General features: G+C 42.3%; 1 protein-coding gene across 2 annotated transcripts in view; it reads left to right on the top strand.

Moving 5' to 3' along the window:
• The first annotated feature begins 212 nt into the window (after positions 1-212).
• The window catches only part of arhgef1 (Rho guanine nucleotide exchange factor 1), a 32,840-nt gene continuing 13,398 nt past the window's right edge, over positions 213-19,654 (top strand). For both annotated transcript variants that reach the window (XM_088410830.1, XM_088410829.1), the window contains exons 1-8: positions 213-304; positions 12,944-13,141; positions 13,908-14,006; positions 15,193-15,235; positions 15,318-15,564; positions 18,145-18,174; positions 19,309-19,420; positions 19,522-19,597. In XM_088410830.1, the coding sequence (XP_088266956.1) occupies positions 12,980-13,141; positions 13,908-14,006; positions 15,193-15,235; positions 15,318-15,564; positions 18,145-18,174; positions 19,309-19,420; positions 19,522-19,597 (769 nt within the window). In that variant the 5' untranslated portion in view covers positions 213-304; positions 12,944-12,979. The remainder of the gene's footprint in view (positions 305-12,943; positions 13,142-13,907; positions 14,007-15,192; positions 15,236-15,317; positions 15,565-18,144; positions 18,175-19,308; positions 19,421-19,521; positions 19,598-19,654) is intronic.

The following is a 19,654-nucleotide window of genomic DNA, read 5'->3' as shown; positions in this document are numbered from 1 at the left end:
GGAAGTGACTCGTATCACAGAGGTTTGAATTTTCTTTTTGTATCGACAAAAAAAAATCTGCCGCAATGTTGTTTCACACAATACAAAGATTTTTTTTCATATAATTTATTTAAAATTTCCGTGAGTGAGTCTGTTCTCGTGTACTTCCGCGTATAATGTATTCCCCCCCTCCCCTCCAACTCCCCCCCCCTCCCACCTCCCACCTTTGCTCACTTTACTTCACTTGATGACACACGACAACTTTTTTCCCCCACACGAAACCTTAATTTAGACGCTCGGACGGACGTTTTCTCCCACTTTGCCGGTGAGTAGAGCTTTCTAACATCATCGCCGGCGCGCTGCTTGTTCGACGTTTTTCAAAAAATGCACAGAAAGGTGTCCAAAAGGTGATTTTTACTTTTTTTCCGACAAATCCCTCAGCACGGTAACGCTGCGCCGACCATGGCTCTCGCCGGACTACACTGCCGCTTGTATTTTATTGCATAAAATCAACAAAATATATACCGCAGCGTTTAAATAACGCTTTTCAATCGGCAAAGTAGGAAATGTTGTGCTTTGTCACGCGTGGGAATTTTTGCAAGGGGGCGTTTGTGTGTTCGGAAGATCGTTGATGTTGCGATCAATCGTCAAATGAAGTGTTGCATTTACGTGTCAGAAAAATCATCGGGATTTTAAATTGTTTGTAGACTTTTGGACCGGCGGCTGCTAAAGATTACTTGTTGCTTGTTGTTCTTTTTGACGTTCACCCCTCGGTGTCAATTTCGACAATTGGTCCTGATACATCGAACAAAAAGCGTTTAAAAAAAACAACAGGAGCCTAAATATACCACAAAACAGCACTATGCGATCGTTCTTAAATGCTTGCAAATTGAATTTATTCGATTGCAAAGTTTACACTAGGTATGACCATTGTACAGTATTCTGTGACGAGCCATAATCACCTGGCCCACTGTGGCATATGACAAAGGGTAGGAAATCTGCAACTAGCGGGCCATAAGCGGCCCACCAAAGCATTGTACACGGCCCTGTTTTTTTTGTTCGTTTTTGTTTTTTTAACAGTTCAAGATGCGATTCCAAAACAATGCAAAGATTTTAAAAACAAGTATTTGAAAATCGGAACCCATTATTAAATAATAACAGGATAATTTAGCAAATTTGATGCATCAGCACTTTGCAATCAATCCAAAAAAAAATACTGCTAAAATTGCATCATGCCTACCTTGCAATTCTATTAAGTAATAGCAAAACTTCAAGGGAACTTTTGTCGAAAAACTTTGAAGCGCAACTTCTCATAAACATCGGCTAATCATGTTCATTGAGAAGCAAAATGTCGGCCATGAGTAGCCTAGTTAAAGATGCAGACGAGATCAATCATGAGTGTCTGCATAGTATTGATTGCGGATGTTTGCTTTGTGTTTGTGTGCGCCCTCTTAGGAAAGAGCAGCGAGCTCACAATTGGCCTCAATAAGCAGTTAGTCAGTGCAGGCTTTACTCAATCATGGCGCATTTGGCCGCTTTTGTTTCCCTGTGTGTGCTGTCGACTTTCGGACTGGGCTCCAAACTTCAGCCTTCAAGTAGAGCAAATGAAATGCAATTAGAAATAATAGCCTGCAGTCGGTACGTGTTTTGCCCAATATTTTTAGCGCTAGCATACTCTATCGTCTCTATTGAACGACCCCCTTTCTCCCACAAGCGCTAGCAAGTATTACCTTGTACAACATTTACGCTACGCCTGCTTGGACGCCATTTTGTTTGTCAGTGCCATTTTCGATTGCTGTCAAAGTACATTTTGGTGAAGGTCAGAGGTGTCCCCATCACAATTTTTTGCGCCTAAGTCCGAGTCACCTGACTTTGAGGATTCGCCGGTACGGAGACCCGGCAGCGCCGCACTACATGCTCAATTTGCACAAATCGCAAGATAATATTTCCAATTTAGACATTATCGTTTCAACACACTAGCTTTGCGTTAGCTTCCCACGACAACTACTAGGATGTTCTCCCATTAGCTATTTTGATGTTGTGTCGTAAAAGATAGATAACATTTCTTTTCTTTTGTTAATGTCTGTGTCTATCAGCTGGTTTTGTTAAAAAAAAAATATATCGGATTTCGGTTTAAAACCAAAAACTATCAGATGATATCAATTGTACAGCCAAAATCTCAGTTCATTCCCGACTCCGTTTCTGCTTTTGTATCAAATAAATGGGCCTCTCTCTCTCACTATCTACAGTATCTACAGTATCTACAGTATCTATCTATCTATCTATCTATCTATCTATCTATCTATCTATCTATCTATCTATCTATCTATCTATCTATCTATCTATCTATCTATCTATCTATCTATCTATCTATCTATCTATCTATCACACCGTTATGTTTTTGTATTTACTTGACATCGCCTTAGCGATAAATTAATCAATGTTAGTGTTTCACAACAGAAAAATGCTTGTTTTTGTTTTTTTTAATTAAAAAAATGTTTATTTTGAATGGGGGTGCATGGCCCCCGTCGGCCCACCAATGGGGGGGACGGGTGTGGCGAGCGTGCCAACTAGTTGGAGCAAGGGGGCCCGGCGGCTGAACAAGTGCAGGCTTGTGCACGGCTCAACGGCCACCTTTGCTTCCTTTTAAAGGAATGTTGCCGCTTTCGACGCACTTCGCTTCCTCCGCGCCGTCGTAAAACGCACGTCGCTGTTAGAATAAACTGCAGACGCGTAATGGCCACCGATCTGGATGGGGCCGTTAGCAGACAAGCTTATAGTATCATTCTCAATTCTCAGATTTTAGGTAGAAGTATTCTCTGGCTGATAGCATTTATTTAATTCTTGTAATTTAAAGTATTATAGTCAGATAAAATTGGTCATTTGATCAATCTGCTTTTTTGTGGGTTTTTGGCTTTGTACTGGATCATTTATGGAGACCAGTGATTCGCAAATTGGGGTGCGCAGGGGAACCGGGGGGGGGGGGGCATCTGAGATTTTAACAGGGCTTTTACAAGTATCACAAATCTAACTTTTGGTTGTTGAATGTGTTTAGGAACAGGACATTATTCTCTTCGAATTAAGAGCAAATCAATTACAACTGAAAGAAACTTATGTTCCCGCCCTTTATGGCGCACTGGATTATAAGGCGCACCGCCAATGAATGGCCTATTTTAAAACTGGTTTCATATTTAAGACATACAGTAACACATTGTAAGGCGCATAGAATAGAAGCTTGTAGCTACAGTAATGGCTGGGCTTGTGTTATGCACCCACTAGAATCTAGTGGCTAGATGGAGCTGCGCTAAAGGGAATGACAAAAAAAACAGATAAGTCAGTCAAACTTTATTAATGGACAATTAAAAATAGACTGTTTAAAGAATATAATTGCCTCAATTAAATATATAAACTGAATTATTTAAATCAAATTGCAACCAAAAACCTAAAAAATATTGTTTTGTTTTGCTATATATATATATATATATATATATATATATATATATATATATATATATATATATATATATATATATATATATACTATATCTCAAAATGGATGCCACTGATCTTTTATTTAGGGTTAGGGTTTTAATATTTCACGTGTGGGTTACATCATTGAATAAAAGGGTGAGAAGCACTGATGTAAATAAGCATGGACCAGAAAATAGAAGCCATCTATCAAAATATCAACAAATCTTCCCCTGAACACAACTTGGTATGAAATTGTTCAGATTGTCGTGAGGTTAGCGTAGCCTCATAGCGTCCTTGCCGGCTAAAACCACTTCCAGTGTTCGACACGGGCGCTATGTAAAAGCAAATGAAATCCAGACACACGGCAGACTTATAAATAAACGACTCAATGTCCTATAGTGGTTTGTGCGTGTGTGTGTTTGGCCTCGGCAATTAGCGCTCCACACACACACACACACACGGAAGCAGTTAGAGCTCGGGAAGCGCCAATCCATGCCAGTCGATGGCTCCTGGCCTATCAAATGTTTCCATAGAGTCAATGACCTCCATGTGGGAGGGGTCGATGATCAGGGAGTTGCAGAAGAGTGCGTTATGGTCTGGATGGAAGACCAAGACGAGAAAATGGCTAACCGGCGTTCAGAATCCTGGATGCAAGCGAGCGATGTGGAAAGAGAAACGGCCAAAGCGGCGCTTTGTTGTTTGCCGGCCGTCAGAGCGAGCGGCGCTCAGATTTCTGGGATAACTTTGCCCTTTGTGTGCCGCCGGTCACGCACGCGGACAGACGCTTGGACAAACGGACGCTGCTGGCGTTTCGGGGGGGGGGGGGGGGGGGGGGGGGGCTGTATTCAGAAGCGGGTTATCCCTCCCCCGGGGGTGTCTGCCTGTAGTGGCGTGCGTGTTGTTGGCACAAGGAAATGACTTTTATACTCTTGTATAGGAATTTGTGGAAAACGGGATAGCATTCAGGACATCGTTAAGTAGTGTCAAAACTGTCCAGAAAAAGCTTATCTTTTAGTGGGCCAATAGTTTTTCAAGATATGGGCGGAATGATCTCGGCCAACGTGAATTTAAGATCGTTTTGTTTTATTCCTCAAAGGGTTTTTTTTCCCCATGGGATTACCAAGCAACAAGATGCTACTGCGCACTGACCAGCTCTAAACAACTTTTTTTTTTAAAAAGCCATTGTGTCTTTGTCCAGCAGCTAAGCTAGCTTGCACGGCTTTTATACATCTCAGCAACAAGCTGCGCGATGCGAATCGTCTGTCGAGACAAATAAACTAGCCTGCTAAGAACTAGCACTTTCACCAAAGGCAAATGACGGGTCGCTAACCGTGCCAAATATTCATTTGATGCTGAACTACCGTAGTTCCCCATTCGTGTTTTGTTTTTTTTTCTCTCTAAAAATCAGTCTGCCGCATTTCTAATAGTTCTGCCTTTTTTGTCAAACACGTTCTAAGGTTATACACAAAACTTGTGGCAAAAGCACGTAGCCACAGAACTTCCAGTCAGGCTTTTTGGGCAAACGAGGGCCCGTGCAGCAGCAGCTACCGTGTTCAGTGAGCCAGAGCAGAACCCTCGCGGCGCAGCAGACAGGAAACAGCTGCACATGTGAAAGATGTTTTGTGTTGCCCCTCACTTTTTCCAAGTTACTTTAAAATTGCCCGTCACTTTGCCTGTGTGCTTCTTTGTTTCCAGCCTTTGCGTTTCAAAATGGAAGAATCCAGCTCCAATGTCATTTTGTAGTGCAGCGCTCCTTTTTTCAAGAACGTACCCCATGACATTTTTTTTCCAGCTAAGCGCCCCCTAATGAGTGCAAAGCAAGTCTAGATGCAACAAAAAAATACTTGAAACAGAGTGCCGCGCCATACATGTCTGATTTATTAAAACTTTGGCACTACAATTGTATTTCCACAAGATAAATGGTCTAACAGCTGTTTTATGTCTGACTCATCTGCCGGAAAATTGCCGCCTTTAATGACAAAGCGCATCTGTAGAAAACGAAACAAATTGCGAAACAAAATGCTAATTTTTTATTTTTTTGGGGGTGAAAGCCGATGTCCAAATATTTGCGACCTGTGCGCAAACACCTAATGGCCTAAAACAGTCCGGAGGACTGAGGACACCGTGACATCACACAACAGGCGTGCTTTCATACGTGCTGTCATACCGGAGCGGCAATATTTTCAATCTGTTACATTTGAGGTGGGAAGGACGGGGAAAGGTACGGTATTTGGCCATGGTGTTTTGTGCCGTGACAGCAACGTCTCCCTCGCTTGCGCGGCACTAACTGTGAGAGCAGACACAAACACAGAGAGAAAATACACTTGTTTCTCCCTCCGATTATTTTCAAACTTCTCCGCCACATTCCGCTATTATTTTGTATTCAAGAAATATTTTTCCCATTCTACTGGTAGTTCTGTCCACGAATCATCTTCATTTCTGATAACATACTAATAACATTCAGCTGACTTATTGTTTTGTTGACATTCCCTTTAGCACAGTATAACACGACCCCATCCACGACTGTAGCTTCTATTCTATGTGTCTGAAATATTAGAGTTGGCCATTCATTGAATTTGCGCCTAATAATCCGATGCGCATTATAGTGCGGAAAATACGGTACTGTACGCTAATATCGGAGATTTTGAATGTATCGTTGACAAGCCAACACTATTTTGTGTTTGGGCCTGATATCCAATCTCAATATTGTATGGGCATAACTGTAGTTGCTAACTGCTGCCCTGTGCACTCACAAGCCAAGGCAAAAAAATGGCCAAATGGCAGCTCATATCTCAAGGCACGACTGTACCTTACATGTGCGCCAAGCGTGCCTACTGCTCTTATGTAATGGTGGCTGTGGGACACAACGCTGAACATAAAGACACTACACACACACAGGCAGCAGTGTGTTTTCACTGAGGTGTTAGCTTACGTCACCTCTGCCAGTTGCGGCCAAAAAGCATTTGTTCCCCGGGTGGGAGCCTTTAGTGAGCGCAGGACAATGTTCGCGTGCTCCCTTCAAAAAAAGGAAAATTCTCAGGTGATGCTTTTTTTCGGCGTGTTTTTTTCCCACACTTGTCCTTCTCTGCCTGGTTATTTTTGTATTTGTGTGTGTGTGGCCATGTACATGTGTGTGTGTATGTGTGTGTGTGTGTGTGTGTGTGTGTGTGTGTCCTGGTCTGCGCAGCCCCCCCACCCTTGCTTTCCTCCCTCTCTCTGTTTAGTCTACGGGTCCCAAAAGCTAGAAGAAATGCACTAAAGGTCCTGGACGGCAGTAAAAAAAAAAAAAAAAGTTTGCATGCTATTGCTGCCCCCATGAAAAAAAGTTTATACTGTAATTCCTAAATTATTATTTTAATGTATAAATGCACCATAAACTATGTTTCCAGAATAATTTGGAAATGTAAACATATATATAAATACATATATAAAATGGGGTTCGATACCACTGTATTACAGACAGATACCAGCATTCAATCCTTGAGTAATCACTGATACCAACTCCCGATACCACCAGTATTTCAATACATGAAATCCTCCAATGACCATTTTAAAGACATTTTTATTCCCATATCTCAACTTCCCCTAAACCTGCAAGAAATGTATGTAAATATTTTACTGTCATAATTCCCCCTTCTTAGTTCCTGATCGTAAACCAACCACTACTTAGAATAAACAATAATAATCTGTATTTTGTTGATATTTTTTTTATACGTGATGAACAAGGGATTGCTTTATTTTTAAAATCAGTCTATCTTGCAAAAGTTTAGACACCCCTGTGTTGAGGTTTCTTTTTTTTTTCTTTTCTGTGTCAGTGTTGCCGCCCGAGGCCGCACGCTCTTCTTCTTTTGTTCGTCAGCAGGTTTTGTTGCCGCGTCAACTTCCTGCGCGGCTTCCCCGTGTCGTATTTCTCTCGTCTTACCCCTTTTTTGTCCCTCCTTCCATTCCTTGTGTCTGGCTTTCGCTTTCGTCCATCTGATGGCGCTGGGAGGAAATGGCTCTGATAGCTTCCTCAGGAAATTACACCCACTTCCTGTCTGTATGCTCACCACCTTCCAGCGCTCCCTTGTGTACGTGTCGGGAGGGGGGCTGCCGGGAATCCCCCCACCGGCGGCTAATGAGCCGGATGAGCGCGGAGAGTACGCGGCGGCTTGCCGTGACCGCCGCTCTATTTTTGGGCCGCCGCCCCGGTTGAGCGCAAGAGGACAGGAAGCGGGCTCCATTGTGAGCGCGGGTTCTGTAAGAGGAGAGCCATGACCTGACGAGTCCACGGCACAGGTGCTCCGACTCGGAATGCGGCCGCGGGCGCCGTTTTGACTTGGGCCAAGAGGAATGGCCATTTTTCACGAGGCGTTACCTTGGCTCGTTATTGTTGGGAAACACAAAAATATATAGTTGTTTGGAAAAGGAAAATACCACTCTAGATCTGTCAAAAACCATACCAAACGAAATAACGTAGTTTGTTTTTTAGAACTGTCCAAGTTAATCGATTAGCTCATTCCATCCCACAGTGAGTTTTCCCAGACTTCAGTCATGCCCTTTATTTGGGGCATGGCAAAAGATTTGTCCATCCGTCTGCTGTTTGTTGTCGACCGAGATACTGTACTGTATGTAACTGCTCATATCTTAAAAAAACTCATGTGACTGCGCATATCTTTAAAAAAAACTCATATTTGCTTCACTTTGTAGTCTGGTAACCAGTTTAGAATAATGTACTTATAACGTCATTAATTAGACGCAAAAAAATACTGTTTGAGTCATGCACTGTGCGTATTTTCTTCAATTTATCTGTCTTTTTTCTCTGCGTTGTTCGGGGCCTACTCATATCTCAAGGCACCGCTGCACCTGGCACATTACACTTTCAGGAAGTCAATTTGTATCAATATTATAAATACATATTTCACAGAGTCGTAAGAGTTTGTTGAACCTTCAAGATGTCAAATGAGTTTGTGTAGCCTATTGCTTCCTAAGTAGTGTTGGAACGCGGCCTGGAGGACGGAGGAATGCTGTTGTAAAGACCAGTTGTCTCACTCACACACACCCACGCAAACGCAAGGGGGGTTTTCTATTGTAGCGGGGACATCCCATTGACAATGCGTTTCCTAGCCCCTAACTTTAACCATCACAACTAATTTCCTAGCCTTTACCCTAACCTCAACCGAAATCCAATTCTACCTTCAAAAAGTGGTCTGATCTTTTGGGGTCCACCGGAAAGGTCCCCACAAGTACTAGACGGTAAAAGCCGCAATCAGGTCGCCACCGTGTCGCTAAAACCAAAGGCAACCACACACGCTCACACACACAATCACGTCGGAATGACGCCCGCCCACATGTGTCGAATCTTAACTCACACACACACACACACACACACACACACACACACACACACACACACACACACGTACACACACAGAAGCCCATACGCTTGATGGCTATCATTAGATTGATGCCACCTGACACTTAGCAAGAGCTGGAATGTGTCGGGCGGGAGAGCACCCATAGCCTCTTAGAAACGCTTCAAGAGGCTAAGGATGCTAAGCTAACGAATCTAGGTTCACCTGACGTTCCCCTACTTGCTAGCCATTAACCTCCACGGCCGACTCCAGCTTTTCAGTTGGTCGCCATATGTGTCTCGTCCTGCGACTAAAAAGTTGCGTGCGTTTTGTGCTCTTCACAGAGTTAGGGTTGTGTAATAAAATTAATTCATTGTATTAATTTGACATCTTAAAGAGCGAGGATCTGAAAATTTGCTAAATGGTGAAAGTGAGATTTTGTTAAATTTGCATCCAAAAAAAAATTGGCAGAATGCTAGATGAGTGCTTTACAACAGTGGTCGCCAACCTTTTTATCCCCGCGGACTGGTCAACGCTTGAGATTTGAGAACAACAAGTTCTGCTCCCAACTGAAGCCGCACCGTCCTTCCTCACTACAAAATGTAATATCAACAGCGGCCAGAGGCGGCGCCAAAAAACTAAAATCAAGCCAAACAAAGCACAAATGAACAGTTAGGATAAACTAAATCAGTACTGGTCTTTTTTTTCAGAATATTTTTACAGTTGTTTTTTTTTAATTAAATCAAACCTTTGAAATAATGTTTTTAGTGTTTTTGTTTTTTTTGTCCATTAAAATCGCAGAATGATTGAAGAAAATGGAGATATGATTTTTTTGGGCCACATCGCCCAGTTGGACGCAGAGTATTTGTAAAGTGCGAGAGCATCACGTGGGCCTGGCCGTGGTTCTTGTTTGGCCTTGCTGGCGTGGGCGGGGTTGGTTTGGTTAACCCTTGTCACACGCGCGGCTCCCAATAGCACCGCAAGTGACCGTGAATGAATGAAGGCATTCTTTTCGCCCCGGACCCGCTCAGTCAAAGAGCTTTGTGGCAAAGAACTCACCTTGACCCCGAAACATTTTTGTCAGCTCTCCAGGCTGCCCGATGAACGGCGCATTCACACGTCGACGCCTTCCTTCCTCGTGAAATTTTCCGCGCGCTGAGTAGAGTCCATTCGGACTTGCCGCTGATAGAATTTGACGAATGCTGTCCCTGTGGGAATACCGATAATCACAGCCACTTCATTGCATGACTTCAAAGCCTCCATTCAACATTTTTATGCGACAATTATAGGACAATGCAGAAAAAAAGAGTTTTGCGGATGCCGCGACCAATTCAACACATTTATGACCATTTTTACAAATGTTGGGACCAGTTCTACACTTTTTGGGTTAATCTTGGAAATTTCCCAACCGCCTTTTTGCAGTTTTCATCATTTTCAATTGTGATATTCAAAGAAAGCATTAAAAGAAGACATCAGGGAGCTGAAATTGACCCAGACGCTGACATCATGTCATAGTTTGAAATGGCACGGCCAACTTAGATATCACACTTCCAGGAAAGTGCCATGCCTTTTGCCTAAATGCTACAGGTAGCATACGGAAGAAATCGTCCAAAAAATGGACACAATAAGACTCAAGTGTTATGAAATTTTCAGAAAAAAAGACAGAATTTTAAAGACAGGCCTATAGATCTATAGCTCACAGGTGCTTGAAATATGGCTGGTAGTATCAGCACCGATACCTGTGTTTGCCATATTTCTTAAACAATTTCGCCAGAGATTTTCTGGCCAATTTTACAAATATTCACCACCAATTTCACAATCTTTCACACAGTTTGGGTCATTCGGATAAATGTTTGCAGTAATTGATTTACAAATATTTTCAATTCCATCATTTTTTTTAACAATTCTTTCAATTTTAATGAGAAATTTGTGCGGTTTGAAAAAATGACAGCCAAATTTAGAAATTTCCAAGACATTTTTACAAATTCTATCTCCAATTTAGCTCATTTCACCAGTTTAACGTTACAACCAACAGCAAATTTCAAGAATAATTTACAATATCCTATCCTACTAAATTTTATGAGAAATTTGAGCAATAAAAACAACTATTATAGAAATTTCCTAGCCAGATCTGTTCAACTTTTACAAATTTGGCCTCGGCAATTACAATGTCCTGGGGGAAAAAAATATAGCCTATCGGGCTGATATCTGGCCTTATTTCAAAGCGTCGTTTCTTGTTCAGAACAATAGAAAATTGCCAGTAATTCCGTAAAATTCTTTGGAAAAATACTACATTGGTCTTTCTTTCAAATTACGTCCTTATTTTTATTGTATGTATCAGAACTGGTAGTGGTACTTTGAATCGGTATCGAAGACTACCCTGGCTAAAATCTTACGACACCATTATACATTACTCGTTATTAGAAATTTCATAGCAAACGTCAGAAATGTAACAACGTTGGTGGATTGCCCCGCTTTGTTTTACAGCTCTCACATTCATGGCCGCTTTTCCTCATTTCACAACTAATGTCCCGAATGATTTCCCCACCATTTCTAAGTGCATAAATCATTTTTACAGTTGCGCAACTTTGATTGCAAAGTCTGTCCTGTGTGTGTGTTTTTCTTTTTTTGAGCCTCCCTTGTTAGTCAGTGTTCCGGCAACACAATGAGCGCTTAATGAGCTGTAACCACTTGGAAGTCATAGAGGCAAGCGCGTACTCGACCCGCGCTCTCTTGACCTTTTACCACAAAAGGAAGGCCGGTCTGGCCCGACGGCGGCGGCGGCGGCGGCGGCCCACGCGTATCGCGTAACCGCGCCGAGCCTGAGCTCATCGGACTTTAGAAGAAGTCGGGAGCGATGACGCCACTTTTTTCCCGTAAGGAGTCGGCTTTCCTCGTTCCTCCGCGATGTAGTTACAGCGGTGCCGCTTTGGCTCGCGCCGGCGGGCCGAATGAAAGAGGCCGTGTGTTTGGACCAGGCGAACGTGCCGTTTTGCTCCGTTTGAAAGCTCCGCCGTGGTGGCTGAAACGCGGAGCCTCGTTATGAACGCAGTTTGAAAGTTTCCCATTTTTCCGTGATCCCGGCCTCAAAAGCGACGGAAAAGGCCGCGCGGCATGCGGTCAAGCGCGAGCCAAAATGTCGCAGGGATTCTGCAATACAAGGACTTGATCAGCTCTGCTTTCGGGATGGTCGCTCATTTTTCACACGTTAGTATGAAAGATGCCGCATGCAAGGCTCAATTTTTTTATTTTTTTACATTGCGGTTTTGGAGCTCGCCGACTTAATTTGGGGGGCAATTTTTGTGGAGATTTTTTTCCAGGTTCATCCCAAGGGACCTAAAGCAATGTTTTTGGTTTTACAAAAATATTACTTTAATAATTACCATAATTCCCCAAACATAGGACGCACCTGTTTATAGGATGCACCCTCTCGTATTTTCTGTTATTGTGTAGAGCATGCACCAACAATTTGGCGACAATGTAAAAACTGCAGAAAAACTAAAAAAAAAATTCATCATCCAAGTTATATATTTCTTGTAGGTTAAGTGTGTTTCACATTTCCCTCATTGTGAGCGGTCAGTGAACGCAGCGCCAGTGTAACGTTGAATGCGCTCCAAGCGGTTTTTCTTTGTCCTTACGATGCAGCTCTTGTTCATTTTGCCATAAATACCCAAAATTGCGCACCATCCATGTTCCATTAGTTTTCTAATGTGGTCGAAAGACCACAATTATTAAACGAGTCAAATGGAATGCCTTTTAGTAATATTGCTGTGTGTGAACAAGGATGGACTCGGACATTGGTTCGGTCTGCTCGCTTCTTTTATTGAAAACGATGCCACCAGTGGAATACTTTTCCATGTTCTCTGACTGGTACACTCTTAATTGAATTAGCTGGAGACATCATAATTTATCCCTCTTAGTAATATTGCTATGTGTGAACAAGAATGGACTCGGACCTTGGTTCGGTCTGCCCGCTTCTTTTATTGAAAACGATGCCACCAATGGAATACCTGTCCGTGTTCTCTGACTGGTACACTCTTGAATCAGCTGGAGACATAACTTTTACAGATTCGATTCCAGCTCACACCGGTTTGCACACCAAACTTGCAACCGAATTGCAGAGAGAAGAGACGGATACGACAATTTAGTTTGTTTTTCAGCAGGGCGCGTTTGGGGCCAGGCGCTCGGACGCAGCCATGAACATCATCGGGGCGGAGGACGAGGACTTTGAGAACGATCTGAACGATGTGGTGGACGAGCAGTGCTTGTTCAGCACCATCGAAATGCTGAAGGAGCGCCCCGCCCACCTGCTGGTCTTCATGCAGCACGTCATCCTCCAGTTTGACCCGGCGCCGCTGGTGAGACGCGCACACGCTTTTTCACATTTTGCAACCAATTTTTTTTTTTTTTTTTAATGAGCCTTGCAGTTGTTGTTTTTTTTAATATATTTTACCAACTATACTCCTTATTATATCCTTATTTCTCTTACATAGTACAGACCAAACCTGTAACTGCATTTTATTATTATTATTATTATTATTGCATTGTCAATGTAAAATGTCTTGACTTTGACTAAAGGGATGAGAATTGAAACTTTTTTTGTTACCTGATCAAACAATTAAGCAATAAAACAAATCACGACCTAATTGCTTAATAAAATAATCTTTTTTAAAAATGTTTTTTACGACCAATGTAATAACTGATGTTTTCAATCATTTTGCCACAGATTCTGCCCTAGCAAACATTACCGCCAATTTCAAATAGTATTTCCACATGTACTGACTGACGACAGTTAACTCTTCAATGTCTGCGGGCGGATGATAGCAAACAGCGGCCGTTGCCGTAGCGACGCCGTTATCTGCGCGTTGGAGCAGAAATACGCCGTGCGCTCATTTGCGACTTGGCGAGGAAGGCTCAAAAGTGACGAGGGACGTCGCGTCTGAGCTGACCCGCCCGAGCACTCCTCCGAGCGCAGCGCTTCCCCTTTCTCACGGCAGCTAACGTTCCCTCCAAGGCTTTGTCATCGTGACTCGTGTTTATTTTGCGCTGTCTGTCCTTCCGCGTGCCACGCAAACCCTCATCGTGTGTGTGTGTGTGTGTGTGTGTGTGTGTACGCCCTCTCAGCTTTGTTACCTCCATGCTGACCTCTTGAAGAACCTCAATGCCAAAGAAACCAAGAAGCAGTTTGTGGAGTTCCACAACACCTTTTTGGACAAGGGCGCCGTAAGTAGCAAAAGCGGAAGCACACGTCGGATATGCGAGGACCAAAATCCACCAGTTTTTGTCCGTCTCGCTGGGCGGCCATTTTGTCATTGTCATCAGAAAATGATGTCGCAAGCAACGACCAATCACAACTCATCTGTTTTCTGAGTTGAGTCATGTGACGTTCACAAGCTGAGCCATGATTGGATTTTACTTGCACAACTGTGATGTCATCTTCAGACGACAGCAATTGGCAAAACGGCAGCCCCTGTCAGGATTTTTTTTTTTTTTTTGATGATAAGTCATATTCCATAAATATAACAAGGCACTATATATATAAATAAAATTAATTATTTAATAAAGTTACTATAAAAAATCTAAATTTCAAAGCTATTTCAGACCAGTTCAGTTTAAAATCATAATTTTCCAAAATCCACTAATTAAAAAAAAAAAAAAAAATTAAAAACTGAAGTCTCAAGACAAATGTGCATCTGTCTAAAACAAAACAAATAAGCAATACAATGTTTTTCAAAGAAGTCACACTAGCAATATTCTGCTTCATGTTCCAATTACCTTTCTCTTAGTTTGAAAAGAAAATGTACTGTTCCTGTCACAACTTTAAAAAGCATGAAATTAGATTTGCTAAAAACCCCGCTAAAAATCTCACTTACCCCTTAAAGTGCCCTCTGGGATATTCTGCCTCCATTTGAGACCCACTAGATTAGATAAACAAACAAATTATGATTTATCGTTGCTAATTATTGAGTACTGAATGGATCTGTTCAAGAACGGCTGAGGATGTGATGATGCATGACATCATGCCCACTCCTTTTATTTTGCTTAATTACACAGCATATGGTGCTAGTTTGCTTCATCAAAGCACTCTCCAAAATCAGTTTTGTTTGTTTTAGGGTATATATGTATGTCAGGCATAAAAGGTCCATTTTTCATTCAAAACGTGCAATGCAAATAGCGTTAGTTGTGTGCATGTACGGGTACACTCTACATTCTCTTCCGTTTCCTCGATGACACCCGTCTACTTCCTGTTTAGATCTTGAGAAAGCCTGCTCGGTGTTCTCTTTTAACCTCCCATTTTTTTCCTGATTGGACTTCAACACTCACCTAGCGAAAACTCCGGAGTTATTTCTGGTGTTGAAGAGACCCCTTGTGGTCATGGTGCGTCATTGCACGTGCGGTGTCATTGCAGATCCTCAGAGTCACGGTACCTCCGGTCATAGCCACTGAACTGGGTAAGCAGCGCTCGATTTTGCACCTTGGTTTATTTATTCAGATATTTATTTATCACGCACTCAACCTGCTCACCCCGCTTAGATCGGACGCGGCCGGACATGCTGTCGGAAGACGTCCAAAGACGCTTCGCCTACGAGGTCCAGTTGGAGCAGGCGGCCGAGGTGGCCAAGCAGCTGGAGGACTTTCGCAAAAAACGCAAGATGGGGATGACGCCCAACGAGGCGGAGCTCATAGACGTGGAGAACCACTATCCCACTGACCGCATCCCCATGGAGATGAAGGAGAAGTCTGTGGCCGAGAATCTGCTGGACAAGATGTCCGAAACGCAGTGAGTGCCCCCCCCCCAGACACGCACACAAAATGTTGCAATTTGCATAAAAATATAGTAGTAATTAATAGCACTGCTTAATATTTCACTTTATAAAAGCAGAGCGGAATAATAACGGCGTCCCGATTTTTCACTTCTGATGCTAATATTGCAGCCCAGCATGCTGTCCGATACCAATATCGATCCGAGACAATATCTGCAAGCATTATGTGTTATTTTATTTTATTTTTTTGCATGGATGAGTGAGTACCGACAACAGGTAACGATGCGGATACCAGGCTTATTTCAAGGTATCGGTGCTTGCAGCGGATGTCGATACTTTCAGACATTTTACCATACGGAAGTAGAAATTAGAAGAATAGAAAATTGACGATAAAATATCTGAGATTCTGCGTTCCACATCTGCCCTTGTTTGTCCTCTAGCGCATCAGAAGTTAGATTGGGTACCATCTGATTTATTTCTGGCTTGTCTGGCGGAAATTTGCGTCACTACTGACAATGGACAATGCGCGTCCATATAAAATTTTACAAAATAAAAGCATGGAATATTTTGCAAAGGAGTCACAAAGACACAATTTAGCAATAAATTGGCTCATGTTCCGATTCATTCGCGCTTTGTTTTCGAAGAAAATTGACCTGTTCCTATCACGGCATGAAATGAATCTCATCTGTCACCGGGGGCGCTCTTACCCCCATTTGAGAATTACGGCACTCGAAAATTCAATATAAAATTAAAAAAAAGGGTTGGGGGGGATACACTTGTATGGACTCATTTGGCAAAGACTATTATCTTGTACTGTATGAAACCTGTTTTCATTTTTGTAGTCTTTAAAACAAACAAGAGCACAAAGCCAAAAACGAAAATCCAGACTTAATCCCTCCAAACTTTTGCTCCGCCATAAGTGAGTCACATGACGTGGATTATGAGATGCGTTTAACAGCGGATTTCAGAGCATTCAACTCAACAGTTGAACATGGAGTGAGCCAGCCGCGTGCAGTGCCACGCTGGCAGAAAGGCTCTGGAGTTGGCATGCGGCCAGTGGGAGGGAAAACTGGCTGCTCACCACTTGCAAAGCACTCTTAGCAAAAAAAAAAAAAACATTTTGTGAGGTTGAAGGCATATTTTCACTCGGGCACGTGAAGTGGTCTTTGTTGCCAAGTATTTCATGTTTTTAACGTTTTGATAGGTTAGGGTTTGTTACAAGCCAAAATGTAGAAATCATCTTGTACTTTTCCCGCAACAACAGACACCTTTACTCATAAAAATTGCAACTTTAATCTCGGAAGAAGAAGAAAAACAAATTTTGAAGTTTGAAAACATGACTTTATTAAAATGTATGATTTTTTTTACTACTGCATTGTCAAAAATGCATTTTTGTAATCTGGCAATTATAAAATACCTACTTTACCTGAAAATGTAACTTTTTTTTCTTGGGGAAAAAATTATGATACATGATCATTTAATAGACCTGCCCTAATAATCTTTTATAAAATTTATAGATACGTAAAGGATGAAAGTGGAGCTTTAAAACCGTGGTTGTCAAAAAATGGTCCACTTACAAGGGGTTACTAACACTGTGACAGGCACAATGCATATTTCCTTTCTAATTAAAAACAAATTAATTGGAACATGAAGCAATCTATTATCGTGACTCCTTTGCAAAACTTTGCATGCCTGCATTTTCTTAAGATTTATACTGAAAGAACAGCACTCTGTTTTAAGTTTGTTTTTGTTTTCTTTTTTTATCTGAAAATGTTTTGTGCCGTTAGGGGTACTTGGCTGAAAAATAATTTGCCAAAAAGTTTAAGCACTACTTCAAAAGTATCCTTGAAGCCCACTCATGTCCACAAAGGTGGGCCGATGAGATCATCGCATCAAAGCAAAACAGAAAAAAAAAATTCACAAGTAGCCCCCCCCCCCCCCCCCCCCCCCAAGTCAATCTATTCCCCTTTCTCCTCCCAATCAACAGTTGACAATCAAACGTTTGTCCTGAGCTTGCACCCGCTCACCTCAAACAACAAGGAGCGTTTGATTGGCTCACGCAGGGAAATCCCAAGGAAAGCCCGCCCCCTTGCCCCTCTTTTGTGTTGACAACAAGACACGGGAGTCGTGTTTCCGCTGTCTTGCTTGCGTGTTGCATCAGACGGAGAAAAACTGCTTAAATAGAGCCTTTCTCCTCGCTCGGCAGCATTCCCACCTCGCGCGCGCTCCGCTTGGCTTTTTTTTCCCTCGACATTGAACACATTTCTGTCTTTTGAAGACACTTTTTTTTTGCATTGACTACAGTGCAGATTTGCATACATAGGTCACATTTTGACATTTTTTTCTTTTCTTTTTTTTTTTTATAATTAGAATATGTTCAATAGCTTGAGCGCCAAACAAAATAACGCCATCGTCCACATTGATTCGGGTCACGCTGGTTTTCGCTTCCGTCGGCCAAAAACTCAAATTTTCTTGTTCGTAATCAGTCGCGCACGAGAGAGGAAAAATGCTACTTAAAAGAAAGAGGTGAGTGGGCTTTTTCTTTTTAATCAGTCATTATTCTCTCAACGAATGGCTTTTTTTGTGCTTTTTTTCAGACCTACCATCGTCTCGGATGAGGAGAAATGGTGAGTGGCATCTGCGTTCGGAAAATTGATTGAAAACTTTGAGGCCAATTTACAGCTAAAGTCAAGTGTTAGCTTATTTCATGTTGTCCTGTATTTTTTAAATCTACTTTTCAAACGGCCGCAATTGCCTTTCAAATTGCGAAACTCGCATTGATGCAACATTCCACGCGAGATCCAAAAAAAGTTTCATTGTTTGCGGGCGCTCTTGAATTTTCTCACTTGGTCTCCTCCTCACTTTTTCTTTTGCGCCGCCCGATGATGCAATGACAAAAGAAGCATTAAGGGACATATGCTAGCATTGGTTTTATTTTGCAATTCAAAACAGTGCGAAGGCGTTGTCATAACAACGACTGTCATGTTTTTAATCAAAATACCCCAAGGATCAAAAACACAGTACGTCACCGGCCACATAGCCAAGACATATTTTAATATTTTTGGACAACAAAAGAAACACATTTTTAAAGTGTGCTTTTTTATTTTATATTTGAACAAAAATGTCAATATCCTGTTGTATGGGCATGTAAGCCCAAAGAAAAACAATAAAAATATGTCCTCTAAAAAGATTTTTTTTCAAAAACATTGGGAAATGACAGGCAATTATGCAGTGTAGCCAACAATATATTACATAACAATATTCGAAAATAAAACCAAAAAAATGAAGGTTTTCACTTTGGTAAACACCTTAGCTCTAACTGTTGCCTGTTACTCTTCCAAATTACCCTAATACGATTCATTCATTCATTCATCACCTCCTCTCCCCCACCCGCCCATCAATCCTCTTACCATCTACGCTTCCAAACATTCCATTCATCCATTTATCCAACATCCATCATCCATCCATTAGCCATAGCATCTATCATCCATCCAGTATCCCTATCCATCATCCATCCATCTAGTTATTAGTCATACCATCCATCCATTCATCCATCCATCCACCCACGTCATCTACCCAATCATCCAACAGCAGCATCCATCATTCATTCATTAGCCATATCATCCATCCATCCATTCATTTTGTCAGCTCCATCCATCCATCCATCCATCCATCCATCCATCCATCCATCCATTCATTCATTCATTCAGTCATCCATCCAGGCCAGGTATTAACAGCTGAAACGGTTGCGTGTTTTGCAGCCAGTCCATCTTTTCAGCGGTGGCCTTCTACATGAAGCACCTCGGGGTGAAGAGCAGGGCGGTGGACAGCAAGAAGTCCCGTGGGGGCTTCTTCCGCAGTAAGCTGGTCAAGGTAAAGTCGGGCGGACGCCATTTTCTTTTTTTTTTAAATTATTGTTATCCATCATTACTTTTGTCCGCGCGCATCCTCCTGACGGCGTCCTCCTTCCGCAGAACAAGAAGGACGAGTCCACCAAGACCAAACCCCGGGGCGGCTTCCCGGGCATCCCCAGCTGGATCGCGGGCACCCGTAAGTAAAAGCGACTCGGGCCCCGTTAGTCAACCGTCTCGTTCCGTCAATGACCCT

This window comes from Hippichthys cyanospilos, chromosome 3, assembly GCF_059441005.1.
Source record: "Hippichthys cyanospilos isolate Australia breed blue-spotted pipefish chromosome 3, RoL_Hcya_1.0, whole genome shotgun sequence".
NCBI lineage: Eukaryota > Metazoa > Chordata > Actinopteri > Syngnathiformes > Syngnathidae > Hippichthys > Hippichthys cyanospilos.
Note: the sequence above shows the minus strand (reverse complement) of the source record. Positions and strands in the feature narration are given on the sequence as shown.